This window comes from Rhinolophus hipposideros, assembly GCF_964194185.1.
Source record: "Rhinolophus hipposideros genome assembly, chromosome: X".
Classification (NCBI taxonomy): Eukaryota; Metazoa; Chordata; class Mammalia; order Chiroptera; family Rhinolophidae; genus Rhinolophus; species Rhinolophus hipposideros.
The window spans coordinates 107,845,498-107,858,106 of record NC_138046.1 but is presented as its reverse complement, the minus strand read 5'-3'; the positions used below and the strand labels follow the sequence as shown (position 1 = coordinate 107,858,106).

The 12,609-nt window shown below is 51.5% G+C and overlaps 1 protein-coding gene across 1 annotated transcript; it reads left to right on the top strand.

The window, feature by feature from the left end:
* Nucleotides 1-9,592: 9,592 nt before the first annotated feature.
* LOC308495149 (melanoma-associated antigen B5-like) lies at nt 9,593-11,381 on the top strand (the record flags this gene model as incomplete). Its single annotated transcript, XM_081043072.1, has 3 exons — nt 9,593-9,638; nt 10,309-10,482; nt 10,570-11,381. 3 exons carry the CDS (start codon nt 9,593-9,595, stop codon nt 11,379-11,381), a joined length of 1,032 nt encoding a protein of 343 aa, XP_080899198.1.
* Nucleotides 11,382-12,609: the final 1,228 nt, after the last annotated feature.

Here is a 12,609-nt window from a genome sequence, read left to right as displayed (position 1 = left end):
AGGGGGCTGGGGTGCCTGGCCAAAATTCACAGAATGATCCTGAATGTGAACTGAGAGCACATCACAAACCTAGAACACAAGGTTTCCCCTTGCCAGGCCCTGCCGTCACCCCAGTAACTCGAGGCACGGTGTATGGCTCTGTCCTAGGTACTCTCCATGCAGCTTTGCAGGGTTCTGAGGACCCAGGCCAATCAGAGAGGAGCCCCCTGGGTCCCCAGACAGAACCCTGACGGCGCTCAGACCTGCAGAGGCGGCCTTGGTTAAGGCCAAGGTGGAATCTCCCTGCAGAGGTGCACACACCATCTCATTCTCCCTCCTCCAGGTGCTGGCCTCACCTGCTCTGCCCACACCGGTGCCCGCTGTGCCTGACCTGTGTCATCATGCTTCGGGGTCAGAAGAGTAAACGTCTCCAGGGTGCAGCTGAGACTGAGAGTCTCCGAGGTGATCAGGCCGCTGCAGCAGCAGCAGAAGAGTGCCCCACTTCTCCTGTTTCTGGAGGTTCTCCCCCAAGCTGCCCTGCTCCTGGCCCTTTCCAGGAACCTCAGGGAGCCTCAGCCACTGGGCCTCCTGAGGCAGGTGTGTCATTCCCAAGTTCTGATGGAGGGGCCCAGAGCTAAGCTGAGGGGGGCCCAAGCACCTCCCTTGTGGCATTGTCCACTCGGTCGGCTCCCCCAGATCCTCTGACCAGGAAGGCACACAGGCTGGTGAAGTTCCTGCTGGGGAAGTATAAAATGGGTGAGTGCATTAGACAGGCAGTAATGCTGAAGTCGGTCAAAAAGAAGTACAAGGAGCAGTTCTCTGAGATCCTCAGGAGAGCCTCTCAACTCATTGAGCTGGTCTTTGGCCTAGAGGTGAAGGCAGTCGACCCCGGCAATCACTTCTATGCCCTCATCACCATGCTGGATCTCCCCAGTGAGGGAAGTCTGAACAGGGATTAGAGTGTCCTGAAGACTGGTGTCCTGATGAACTTCCTGGCCGTGATCTTCCTGAAGGGCAACCGCGCCACCGAGGAGGAGGTCTGGGAATCACTCAGCGTGTGGGCGTCTACGATGGGAGGAGGCATGCCATCTTCGGGGAGCCCAAGAGGCTCATCATCAAAGATTTAGTGCAGCCCAAGTACGTGGAGTACCTATCGCCAGGTGCCCGGCAGTGATCCTCCACGCTATGAGTTCCTGTGGGCCCAAGAGCACACGCTGAGACCACCAAGATGAAAGTGCTGGAGATTATGGCCAGGCTCAAAGAGACCGTCCCCAGTGTCTTCCCCAAGCTGTACGAGGAGACTTTGAGAGATGAGGAAGAGAGAGCAGAGGTGAGAGCCGCAGCCAGGTCTGCCAGTATTGCCAAGGCCCGTGCGCCTTCCAGGGCCACGGCGCACGGCTCCTCCCACATGTAGTGAGGTCTTGGGCAGGCTTTTCACCTCGGGGTTGACGAGACCAGCCTGCCTGTCAAGTAGTGGGCGGTTGAGGTCACTTTAGTTTTAACAAAATGTTTATCTGCTTCTCCTTTTTTCTCATGAGTGACTTCTGGGTAGAGATAGAAGAATAGATAGATGACAGATACTAGATCGATACGTAGATAGATAAACACATAGAAACGGAGACCAATTTCAGATTATTTGTTTTAATAAAGGTTTAGAAGAGTCAAAATATAAACATGAGAATGACGTGGCTGTCACATGTGTTGCTATCTAAAACGTTTGAAAGTTGTAAGACAAATTGTGGTGAAGGACGGTTTACTTTTAACAAAGTGGTTATCTGCATTTCCCTTTCTTCACGACTAACTTCTACGTAAATGGATTAGATGTAGGTATAGACGGACATGTAATGTTTTATCACATGTGATGTCTTTTACAGAAGGTTTAGAACGGTCAAAATGTGAATATGTGAATGACATGGCTGTCATATTTTTTCTATGTAAACGGTTTGAAAGTTACACTGGTGGAATTTGTAAGACAAATTGTGGCCACGTCGGTTTAGGTGTAAACAGGATTTTTATGTGCATTTCCTTTTTCACTCTATGAGTAACTTCTAGGTAAAGACAGAATGATGGTAGAGAGACGGACGGACGGACGGACGGACGGACGGATGGATGGATGGATGGATGGATGGATGGATGAATGGATGGATGGAAAGATAGGACATATAGATAGATAGATGACAGATAGTTATAGAGATATGTAGCCTTTTGTCAAATGTATCTTTTAATGAAGGTTTACAACCTTCACAATATAAATATGTGAATGACATGCTCTCACATTTTTTACTATCTAAAGGCTTGAATTTTAGACTTTTGGAATGTATAAGACAAGTTGTGATCGAGGCCAGTTTACTTTTAAAACGGTGTTTATCTGCATTTCCTTTGTCCTCAATAGTAACTTCTGGGTAAAATAGATTAGATTAGATATACTAACAGACGTAGTATTTTTTTCAAATGTTATGTCTTTTAATGAAGCTTTACACCTTCAAATTATAAACATGTGAATGACGTGCCTGTCATATTTTTCCTATTTAACGGGTTTGAAAGTTACAGTTTTGGAATTTCAAAGACAAATTGTGGTCGAGGTCAGTATAATTGTAACACAATGTTAATCTGCTTTTCCATTTTCCTCACGAGTAACCTCTAGGTAAAAACAGAAAGACAGATAAATAGACTGGTATAGATATGTAGTGTTGTTTTCAAATGCTGTTTCTTTCAGTAGAAGGTGTAGAACTTTCAGAATATAAATATGTGAATGCTATGGCTCTCACGCGTTTGCTGGTGAAAAGGTTTGAATGTTACAGTTTTGAAATTTGTAAAACAACTTGAAAATATTCAATATTTTGCTCCTGATCTAGAGGAGATAACGGGGCAGTGAAACAGGATTCTCATGGAGACTTGAAAGAATCCAAGGATAAAACCCTTGGGATCCTAAAGTGAAGGAAGGAAATAAAAAACACAAAAATTTCACTGTGATCAATTATTGGTTTGCCTTATTCCTTGCACTCTTTATTTTTGTAACATTAAAACTACCTGGATTTGCTTAGCTTATTAAAGAAAGTCTGTTGCGGATCATTGCATATTGTTTGATATGTACTGCATTTAAGAAACAAAAAACTGATGGGATCTTACTGTTTTGGTGATTCAAAATAAACACATAATAGCGGCTAATCATTAAAGACCCACTACATCCCAATCCATATCCCAAGTCGTCTATAATACAGTATGTATGTTCTAACATTCCTACACGATTAGGCTTACCGGACTGCCTTTAGACATCAAAAGCTTGCACATTTTTCACCTTCACAAAGCTGGTAAGTGACCGAGCCCGGATTAGATCCCTGTTTTGAATTTGTGGGAAGTTCACATTTTACCAATCCTACCAGCCTGAGTCTGACTACGTGCCTTTTAATTCACTATTTCCATCTCAGAGCTCCAGGAATGCATCTCGGGGGACTAAGGAAGATCTCTGTACAGAGAGCAGGGGATTAGAATAGGATACACACAGCAATAAGAATAGCGATACAGAAGTATCGCTATGAGAATGAGCAGGATGAATAAAGAAGACAAGAAATAATAGTGACAGTATGATTACGTACATATGCACAGCCAGTTAATCTCAAAACATTGAGGTCTCAAAAATCAACGTGGGCAGCCCCCCCTTGTAAAAGTCAGTCTGGCACTACAGAAGTCACATGACAGGCCAAGTGGAAAGAAGGAATCCATCAGACTGTTTTTTCTCTGACAACCCAGCACCTCGTCTGGGGTCCCTGCGTTTTACCACAACCTGCCCCTGTCACATCACTCCTGGCACAAGGACCCAGTCTCTGCCAGGTTTGCAGTAGGAAACTTCTCAATGTTCTAGGGATGTGACACTTCCAAGAAGGGAACCAGAGCAGTGGGGTCCATAGAGCCCCACCCCAGCTGTCAGCCCTTGAAAGAGGAAAACAGTTGTGGCTATTCGCGGCTCCTCCTGACCTCTGTCTTGGAAGTCCCAGGAAGGCTATCCCCTAGGCCTGAGGGCTATCCCTTCAGGTAAGCAGAGGATACAGTCCCCAGATTGGCTCACACTCAAGGTGAAGACCCTGATTAACACAGCAGAGGGGCCTGCACACAGCCCCTCCCTCGAGGTTTGCCCTGGCAGGCCCAGGGAAGGCCTGGCATGATGGGGGACACCCTGACTTCTCCTTGGAGGGATTCCAGGAGATGGGGCTTTGCTTTTCAGCTTGGCTGTCCAGCAGAGAGGGGCAGCCCAGCGCAAGGCAGCCATCCAGGTAAAAGTCCTGCATTAGGGATGAGACAGCAATCAACCCCAGAAGAGAGGGGAAGGCACAAAGTTCTGCTTCCGCAGTCGGCCCTGGACGTCCAGGTAGAGCTTTCACACTGAGGTTACCCCTCAGTTTCTGAGGGAGGAGATGATCTGCGGGAACTGCAACTCTGGGACCCATGGGGGAGCCCCATTCAGCCAAGGGGCTAACCGTGTCAAGGTAGTGACACTAAGTGACAAAGAGCGTACCCTTCCCAGAAATGAGGGGGCAATCTAGAGCCCTGTCCCATTGTTGGACTTGGAGACCTGGGCTCTGTGAGGTGACCAGTCACACCTCCCTCCAGGGCGTCTCCTAGAGGGGAGGGACCTCATCAAGGAGTATCTCAACGCAGCAGAGGGAGGAATTACTGGTGGTCGGGAGTCAAGGTGAGAGCCTTGAAGACTGAGGGGACCAGATACCTGTTAACTGGGGGCAGCACAGATTCCTTCCACTGCTGTCAGCCTTGGGAGACCAGATGAGGCAAACTTCCCTTCTTCTCAGGGGTCAGGTTATTGTCAGCCCTCGTATGAGGGAAGAGCTACAAGTCAAGATACGGAGCATACTGAGGGAGGCCTCAGGAGGGCACTGGCCCAGAGCAGAGGGGAGCCACCAAGTCTCACCATCTTCCAGCCCTGCGAACCCTGGGCAGGGCTAGTCGGATATGTCACCACCTCACCTCCAGCCCCAGACACTCAATGAAGTGAAGGTATTGGCCTGAATCTGGGGTTCTCTAGTGGGCAGAGGGGGAAATTCAGGTTCCGACCCGGTGAGAACTAAGGGGGCCGCCAACCTCAGAACAGTGAGGTCCCATAGAGCAGTCTCACTATTGCCACTGAACTGATAGCCAGATGTGGAACCTTCCAGACTACGGACCAACCACCTCATAGCAGTGGGGGCCCCACAGAATCCTCCGACTATCAGCCCTGGGAGGTCCCAGGAAGAGATATCGGGAAGAGACGCCATCAGATCCCACTGAGAGGCCACTGAGGAGTAAGGGTCTCAGTGTGAGTGGGGTGGTCCCAGTTCAGCAGAGGGAGAAACATTCACGCCCACAGTTAGGAGTCAAACATCGGACACTGAGTGATAACCTTGAGTGCAAACACCCCACGGAAGGCCTGAACCTGCTTCCCAAAGGTTTCTGTCTTGGGCCGTGGCCACGTGAGGAGACACTCACTTTCTGCTGCTTTCTCCCTAGTGAGGTGGACGCGCCGTACCAGTCTCCTTCCTCCACGTGCTGGCATCACTTACTCTCCTGCCCACCCTGGTGCCTGCTGTCCTGCCCAGTGCCACCATGTCTAGGGGTCAGGACAGTAAGCTCCGCGCTCACGATAAAGGCCGTCAGGCCCAGAGTGAGACGCACAGGCCTGGGGGTGTTCAGGTCACTTCAGCAGCAGGAGAAGAGTCCCTTCGCCCTTGTCTCCTATTTCTTGGGGTGCTCCCAGCTTCTGGCACTTTCCAGGACGCTCAGGGAGCCCCACTGACCACCACGGCGGCTGCAGGTGTTTCATACCCGAATTCGGATAAAGGAGCCAAGAATCAAGACGAGGAAAGTAGAAGCACCTCCCAAGTCCCGGCCCCCCTGAGAGCACCTACAAAGATCCTGGAAGCAGGAACGCTGGACTGTCGGCGCACCCCCAGCATATAAGGTGACAGAGAGTACTGTGAAGGCAGCACTGCTGACGATCGTCAAGAGAAAGCACAAGGCACACTTCCTTCAGATCCTCACCACAGCCGCTGACAGAATGAACAGGTCCGCGGCCTTGACATGCAGGAAGTCTACCCCACTGAACCCTTCGAAGACCTAGTTAGGACATCAGCAAAGAGAAAAGTCTCGGTGGTGACAGAGACTCAACCATGACCCATCTCATGATGAATCTGCAGGGCCTCATCTCCATGAAGGGAACCTGCCACCCATAGGAGATCTGGGCAGAGTAGAATACGATCGGCGTCTATGCGGATAAGAAGCACCTCAGGTGTGGGGAGTCCTGGAAGCTCATTACAGAAGATGTGCTGCAGCCCAAGTACCTGGAGTCCCCCAGGTGCCCGGCAGTGATGCCCCACACTACGAGTTCCCGCGGGGCCCAAGAGCCCTCGCTGAGACCACCAGGATGAGTGCGCTGGAGATTAGGGACAAGATCAACAAGACCGTGCCCAGTGCCTTCCCAAAGCTGGATGAGGAGGCTTTCAGAGATACGGCGGAGAGAGCAGAGGTGACAGCCGCAGCCAGGGCTGCCAATGTTGCCAAGGCCAGTGCGCCTTCCAAGGCCACCTCGCACAGCTCCCCCCACGTGTAGTGAGGTCTCGGGCAGGCTTCTCACCGCGGAGTTGAAGAGAGCAGACAGCCTTCTTAGTAGTAGAGCAAAGTAGGCGCCAGCGGGACTAAAACAAGTATCCTGTTTGGTTTTTCTCCTTTTGGAGATGAGCAGTTTTTAGGTCAACAGTTTTTTGTTAATGTTTCCCTTTTGAACAGATGGCTTGTTTTGCTTCGGAATCTACGTTTATTATTGTCAGGGATGTCACATATATTATCCCTCAGGTTTAAAATGAACACTTTGGTTATTCTAAACAAATTGAAAACCTTCATATTTTCTTGACACCTATTTACTGTACATCACGTGACCAAGGTGGGGTTGGGCCTTGGGAAACTGACAGTCCTGGGGCGACGGTGTGGTGGCTAAGAGGTCATTTTAAGCCAGGCTGCATGGGGGGCTGGATGAAGCTGTGGGAGTGGTGGGCAGGGGCCAGACCCTCAGATAATGGGACTCAGAGTTGAGAGACAAAGACGGGAATGCAAAGGACATCTTTACGGTTACTTTGGAGTGTGGCAGAACAAGAGAGGACCCGCCACACAGGGCCAGTCTAGAAAGGGCCCTGTGTGCTTGCCCTGGGGCAGAGGATCACAGTGCACAAGGGGAGGGTCCTCAGGTAAGCCAAGGAAGATGTCCCCGGCCCTGACAGGAGTCGAGGCAAGGACCCTGAGTCAGGATGTAGGGAACACTGCACGCTCAGAACTGAGAGGACCACAGAGAACCCTGCCCCTGCTGGCTGCCCTGGGTACCTGGGCACTGTTGACAGGAAGTGACATACTCACTTCCTCCCGTGCTGTCACAAAGGGGTGACTTACTCTAAGGGGTGTGGCCAAAGGCCCACAGTGGGAGGATCTCTAGGCTTTCCAGAGGCCAATGTGAATACTGTGAGGACGAAGGGAACCACACACCTCACAGCAGTAGAAACACGACAGAATTCTCTTCCTTACCTGGCCGCAGGAGACTGAGACAGGTATGGTCAGAGGCGGAGGTCCTCACTTCCTCCTAGGGGTCTCAGGGTGGTGATGGCCTTAGCAGGACGGGTAGGCCTAAGGGCTGGAAAGGAATTCTAGGCCAGAATGGGGGTGGAAGCAACCACTGAGGGACCATCACCACTAAATCGTAGGGATGACAAAGAAGCAGGCCACATTCTTGGTTTCAGCCCTTGAAGACCCAGGACGGGGCTGTCCCGCTGAAGCTCCCCCAACACTTACTTACCTCAGGTCTAGGGCAGGTGAAATCCTTAGTTTGAAAGTGGAGCCACCATTCGACTAAAGGGATGGGCGTACCAGGCCCTACTGGAGCCAAAGTAAGGGCCCTTATTGAGGACTGAGGAACCCAAAGTGACCGGGACAGAAAACTCCCCACTGGAGACCTGGACAGGGCTGACACCCTGAGGATCCCCTTCACTTTCTTCTCATGGGTTCCATGAACTGCACCAATTGAATGATGCCCTTGAACATGAAATCAGAGACTTCTCATACGAAAAGACTGACAGCCCCTGTCCCGTCAGTATGCTAGAGTCAGAGCACACAGGATGCAGCCTAAAGGGGACAGGCCGATTAGAGCGGGAGCCCTGTGGGAATTTTGAGCAGTGCCCTTGGGGAAAACTGCAACTGTAGCCTCCTTGTAACCACGGTGGTATTTCCATGCCAAAAATGACTCCAGTCAGCGTCTCAGGGAGAAGCGGCCTTTTATGTGAGGGGTTGACCTCAGGTCAGCACATGAGTGGTGGACCAACCCCCACAAGGAGTCAAGGGAAGACACTGACAGAGGACTGCGGGCGGGGGGGGGGGGGGGGCGGAGTGAAGGGGGCTGGAGGTGCCACTCCTTACTGTCAGTCTTGGGCAGCTCCACGCATGGCTGCTTGGCTCAGGTCCCTAAATATTTCCTCCTGGGGGTTCTGAGGGACGTGAGAGCCTTGGTCCGAGGGCAGCTGACTAGGGTGAGCAGAAGGAGTAGCCCCGGGACCTGCTGAGAATCCAGAAAAGGCTCCTGACAGCCAGTCCTGGGAGCCTCTCCTGCACCCTGCAGTCCTCCCCCTTCCACTCCTCAGCCCCACGACCCTCCCAGACCCAGGCACATGAGGGACCCTGCCCACTGCCACTGAGGCAGGCTGCCCAGAGAGAGGCCCTGTCTAAGAGTGAGGCCTTTTCCCAGAGCTGCGGGCAAAGGGTGAGCAGGAGGAGGCCCTCATCTTGTCTTACTGTCAGGGTGCTAAGTGTCCTAAGTTATAGTGCGGGGACATGCCCCGACATCTCCAACCCCGTTCCCCCCTGAAAACAGGCAGCCACACAGTGCCCTGCCCCCACCCCAGCCCACATTCCCGGGAGGCCTCGAAATGGCTGCTAGGCCCAAAGTCCTCAGTTAGTCCCAAAGTCCTTTGCGTACCCCGGGTGGTCTCAGGGAATAAAGACCTCCTTCCGGACTGCTGGTCTCTGGCTCAGCTCAGCTGAGGGAGAAATCGCAGGCCCCAGAGACTGAAGGTCAGGCCCGAAGTGAGGAGTGAAGGGACCCCAGACCCAGGAACTGGGGCGTGCAGATCACCACCCGACTTTGCATGGGAGGGTCCCGGCAGGTGCAAAGCCCCATGTGCTTTCTCACTTTGTGTCACTACATCATCGGGGTGGGAGCGGGGAGCTGAGGTGCTGGCAGCACGTCAGAACAGGGAGGATTTCCTGGTCAGTGGAGAGTCAGGGTACGGAGCATGATCACTGCGCGGACCACTCACCCCAAACTCAGAGCGAGGACACCTCAGTATGCCTGACTACTGTCACTCAAGGAGGCCCAGGCCTTTGTCAGGGAGAAGTGCCCCTTAATTCTTCCTCGGGGAATCACAGTGAGTGAAGGCTTTTGTCTGAGTGGTGCAGTCACAGTTCAGCAGAGGGAAGAATCTTAGATACACCCAGGCGTTCCAACAGGATTTGCGTGAGACCCGGTGGGAGCATTCACGAGGGGACCTCAACTTGTTCGTGCATCTTTCATTTGAGAGAAGCCAGGCCAATGCAGCCAGAGGAGGCAAAACTCTATTCTTCCTGTCGGCCCTCGGGTAGGTGCTGATGTTAGTATGACATAGGCTCGAAGCAGAGAGAGGAGACCCTGGCTCTGGCTGTGCCAAGGCAGGAAACTGAGTGAAGCCTGAGGGACCACCCATCACCCTGAAGGTGTGGTGACGGTAAAGCCAAGAGTCAGCAGGAAGGACGTCTCTCTGTCCCTACCTGGAACCACGTGAGCATTCCCCACGAGAACTGACGACTCCAAAAAGCGTAGGACAGCAAGGGCCCCAGAGAGACGTCAGCTTTGGGTGCACTCTCTACCAGAAGCACCATGTCTTCATTCTTGTCGCATGGAGGATTTAGGTGGCAACTTGAGAACCACAGTGGGGAGTGGGGGAGGGCTTCTTGCCAATCATTAACATAATCATCCTGAATGTGAACTGAGAGCACTTCCCAAACCCAGGACAAAGGGGATCCCCTTGACAGGCCCTGCTGTGGCCCCAGTAACACCTAGAAAGGGCTGTGTGGCTCTGACCCAGGTACGCTCTAAGCTTCTCTACAGGGTTTTCAGCAGACAGGCTGATCAGAGAGGAGCCCTCACATCCTTAAAGAGGGTTCCCAGAGCGCTGACGGCCCTCAGGCACTTAAAGAGGTGCCCTTGGTTAAGGCCAAGGTGGAATCTCCCCGCAAAGGTGCCACACCATCTCGTTCTCCCCCGTCCAGGTGCTGGCATCACCGGTGCCCGCTGTGTCATCATGCCTCGGCGGCGACAGAAGCGTAAGGGCCGTGCCCGTAAAAAACACAACCGAACCCGTGCTGACTCCAAGAGTCACAAGAAAGATCAGGAAGCTGCAGTAGTGGGAAACGAGTCCCCATCTGATTCTTCTGTTTTGGAAGGTGATCCTCAAAGGCCATCAGCTACTGAGACAAGTAGCACTTCCCAGGGGTCTTGGAGACCCTCGTCTACCACCTTTACCTCTTCAGGTGCTTTTGACACAACATCTGACAAAGGTGATGAAAGTCAAGATAAGGACCATTCGTGTTCTTCCGAGGTCCCATGTCCCGAGACCTCGTGCACTGATCTTCTAACCACGAAGTTGGATTTGCTGGAGCAATTTCTCCTGTGCAAGTATGAAATGCAAGAGCCTATTCTGAAGGAAGACATGCTGAAGATTGTGGGTGAAATTAACGAAGACCAATTTGCTGACATCATCAAAACAGCCTCTGATCATATTGAGGCCGTCTTTGCGGTCGACTTGAAGGAAGTCGACTCAAGCAACCACGCATATGACCTGGTCAGCAAACTGAACCTCCCCAACAATGGTAGGGTGTATGCTGGCAACGGGTTACCAAAGACCGGTCTTCTCATGGGAATCCTGGGCGTGATCTTCATGAAGGGGAACTGTGCCACAGAGGAAGACATCTGGAGATGCCTGAATATGATGGAAGTATACGCTGGGAGGGAGCACCGCATCTACGGGGAGCCCAGGAAGCTCATTTACACGGATCTGGTGCAGCTAGAGTATCTGGAGTACCGCCAGGTACCTGACAGCGATCCTGCACTGTACGAGTTTCTGTGGGGCCCCAGAGCTCGCGCTGAAACAAGCAAGATGCAAGTCCTGGAATTCTTGGCAAAGGGTTGTGACACAGGCCCTAGTGCCCTCTCTCCCTGGTATGAAGAGGCTCTGTTAGACGAAGAGAGAGCAAGCGCTATAGAGTCAGTCAGGGCTGCCACTGGTGCCACAGCCGGACATGACATCACGGCCCTGACTGCTCTCGCCCCTAGTGATGTCTGAGGATTTCTTTACCATGAAGATAAAAATACATCACAAGAGGGACATCAGTGGAAATGTGAAAGAATCCCACGGTAAAATTTTTCAGAGATGGATTAGGACAAATAATAAAACGTCATAAAACTTTCATTTTGCTGACTCAGTCTTTTGTTTTGTAAAATTGATTTATATCTTGATATGCCTAGCGTATTAAAGACTGTAGGAGATGGTAGATCTTAACAAGTTAGCCCAGACCTCTCACTCACTCTCTCTTCTCTTCCCAAAACATAATTGAGCGTCTGCGCTTTGGAAGCCTCTGTGCTAGTACTAGGCTTGCAGACATAAAGACCCAGCCTCTGCCCACAGAACTTTGGAAGCTGGGAGCTTCAGTCATGTGAGGAAGATGTTGAGATCCCCTCTATGACTTACAGGAGAGTAAAAAGGACGAGTGAGACGGGAGGGCTTCCAGGTGAAAGCACTCAAGCATATAACCCCTGAGGCAAGGCAGTTGAAGTTTTGGAAGCTACAAGTCAGTCCCCACAATACACTTTTACATTAAACTACAGGGTGGTGGACTGTATGAGGCTATGGGACTGGTGAGCAGAGGCCAGATCCTCACATGAGGTGTCTGAATTCAGAGAAGATGACTGGAAAACTGCACCGTGGGGCAAGGTCCAAAATTAAGGTCCAATAATATGGGCTGCCTGGATATTTGGAGAAACCAGCAGGGACTCACATCCCCTAAAGGCAAGTTCCCCTCCATAGTCTTCATTTGCAGATAAGGTCCCCTACCAAACAACCAGCTTTGTAAGGGGACAAAGCATAGATCTTGCTCATTCCTAAGCAGCAGTCGTCTGTTCCCAACCAGCCTGCAGAACTTTGCAGACAATCTGATTACACGCTGCCATGGGAACGAGGGGTTAGCTCACACTCTTGATACCAAAAACGCCCCCTCCCAAAGATACTGTCTCTTCACTGTGTTCCCGAGTGCAAACCCCGTGTGGCACAGTGGGGCACGTGGGGTCCTCCCCGTCATGTGAGTACACGTGGTTAATAAATGGCTGTCTATCTCATCTCTGCAGTGTCCAGTGTTGTGTGTGTGGACACCCCATCACCACCTTCCTCACCTCATGGGGTAAACAGAAGGCCATAAAACATGCTCTTGTGAATTACATTGCGATGGTAGATAACCCAGAAAGAAATGCCCACTTCGGGCAGTGTAGTACTTATCTCAGGCTGCCCTAACAAAATA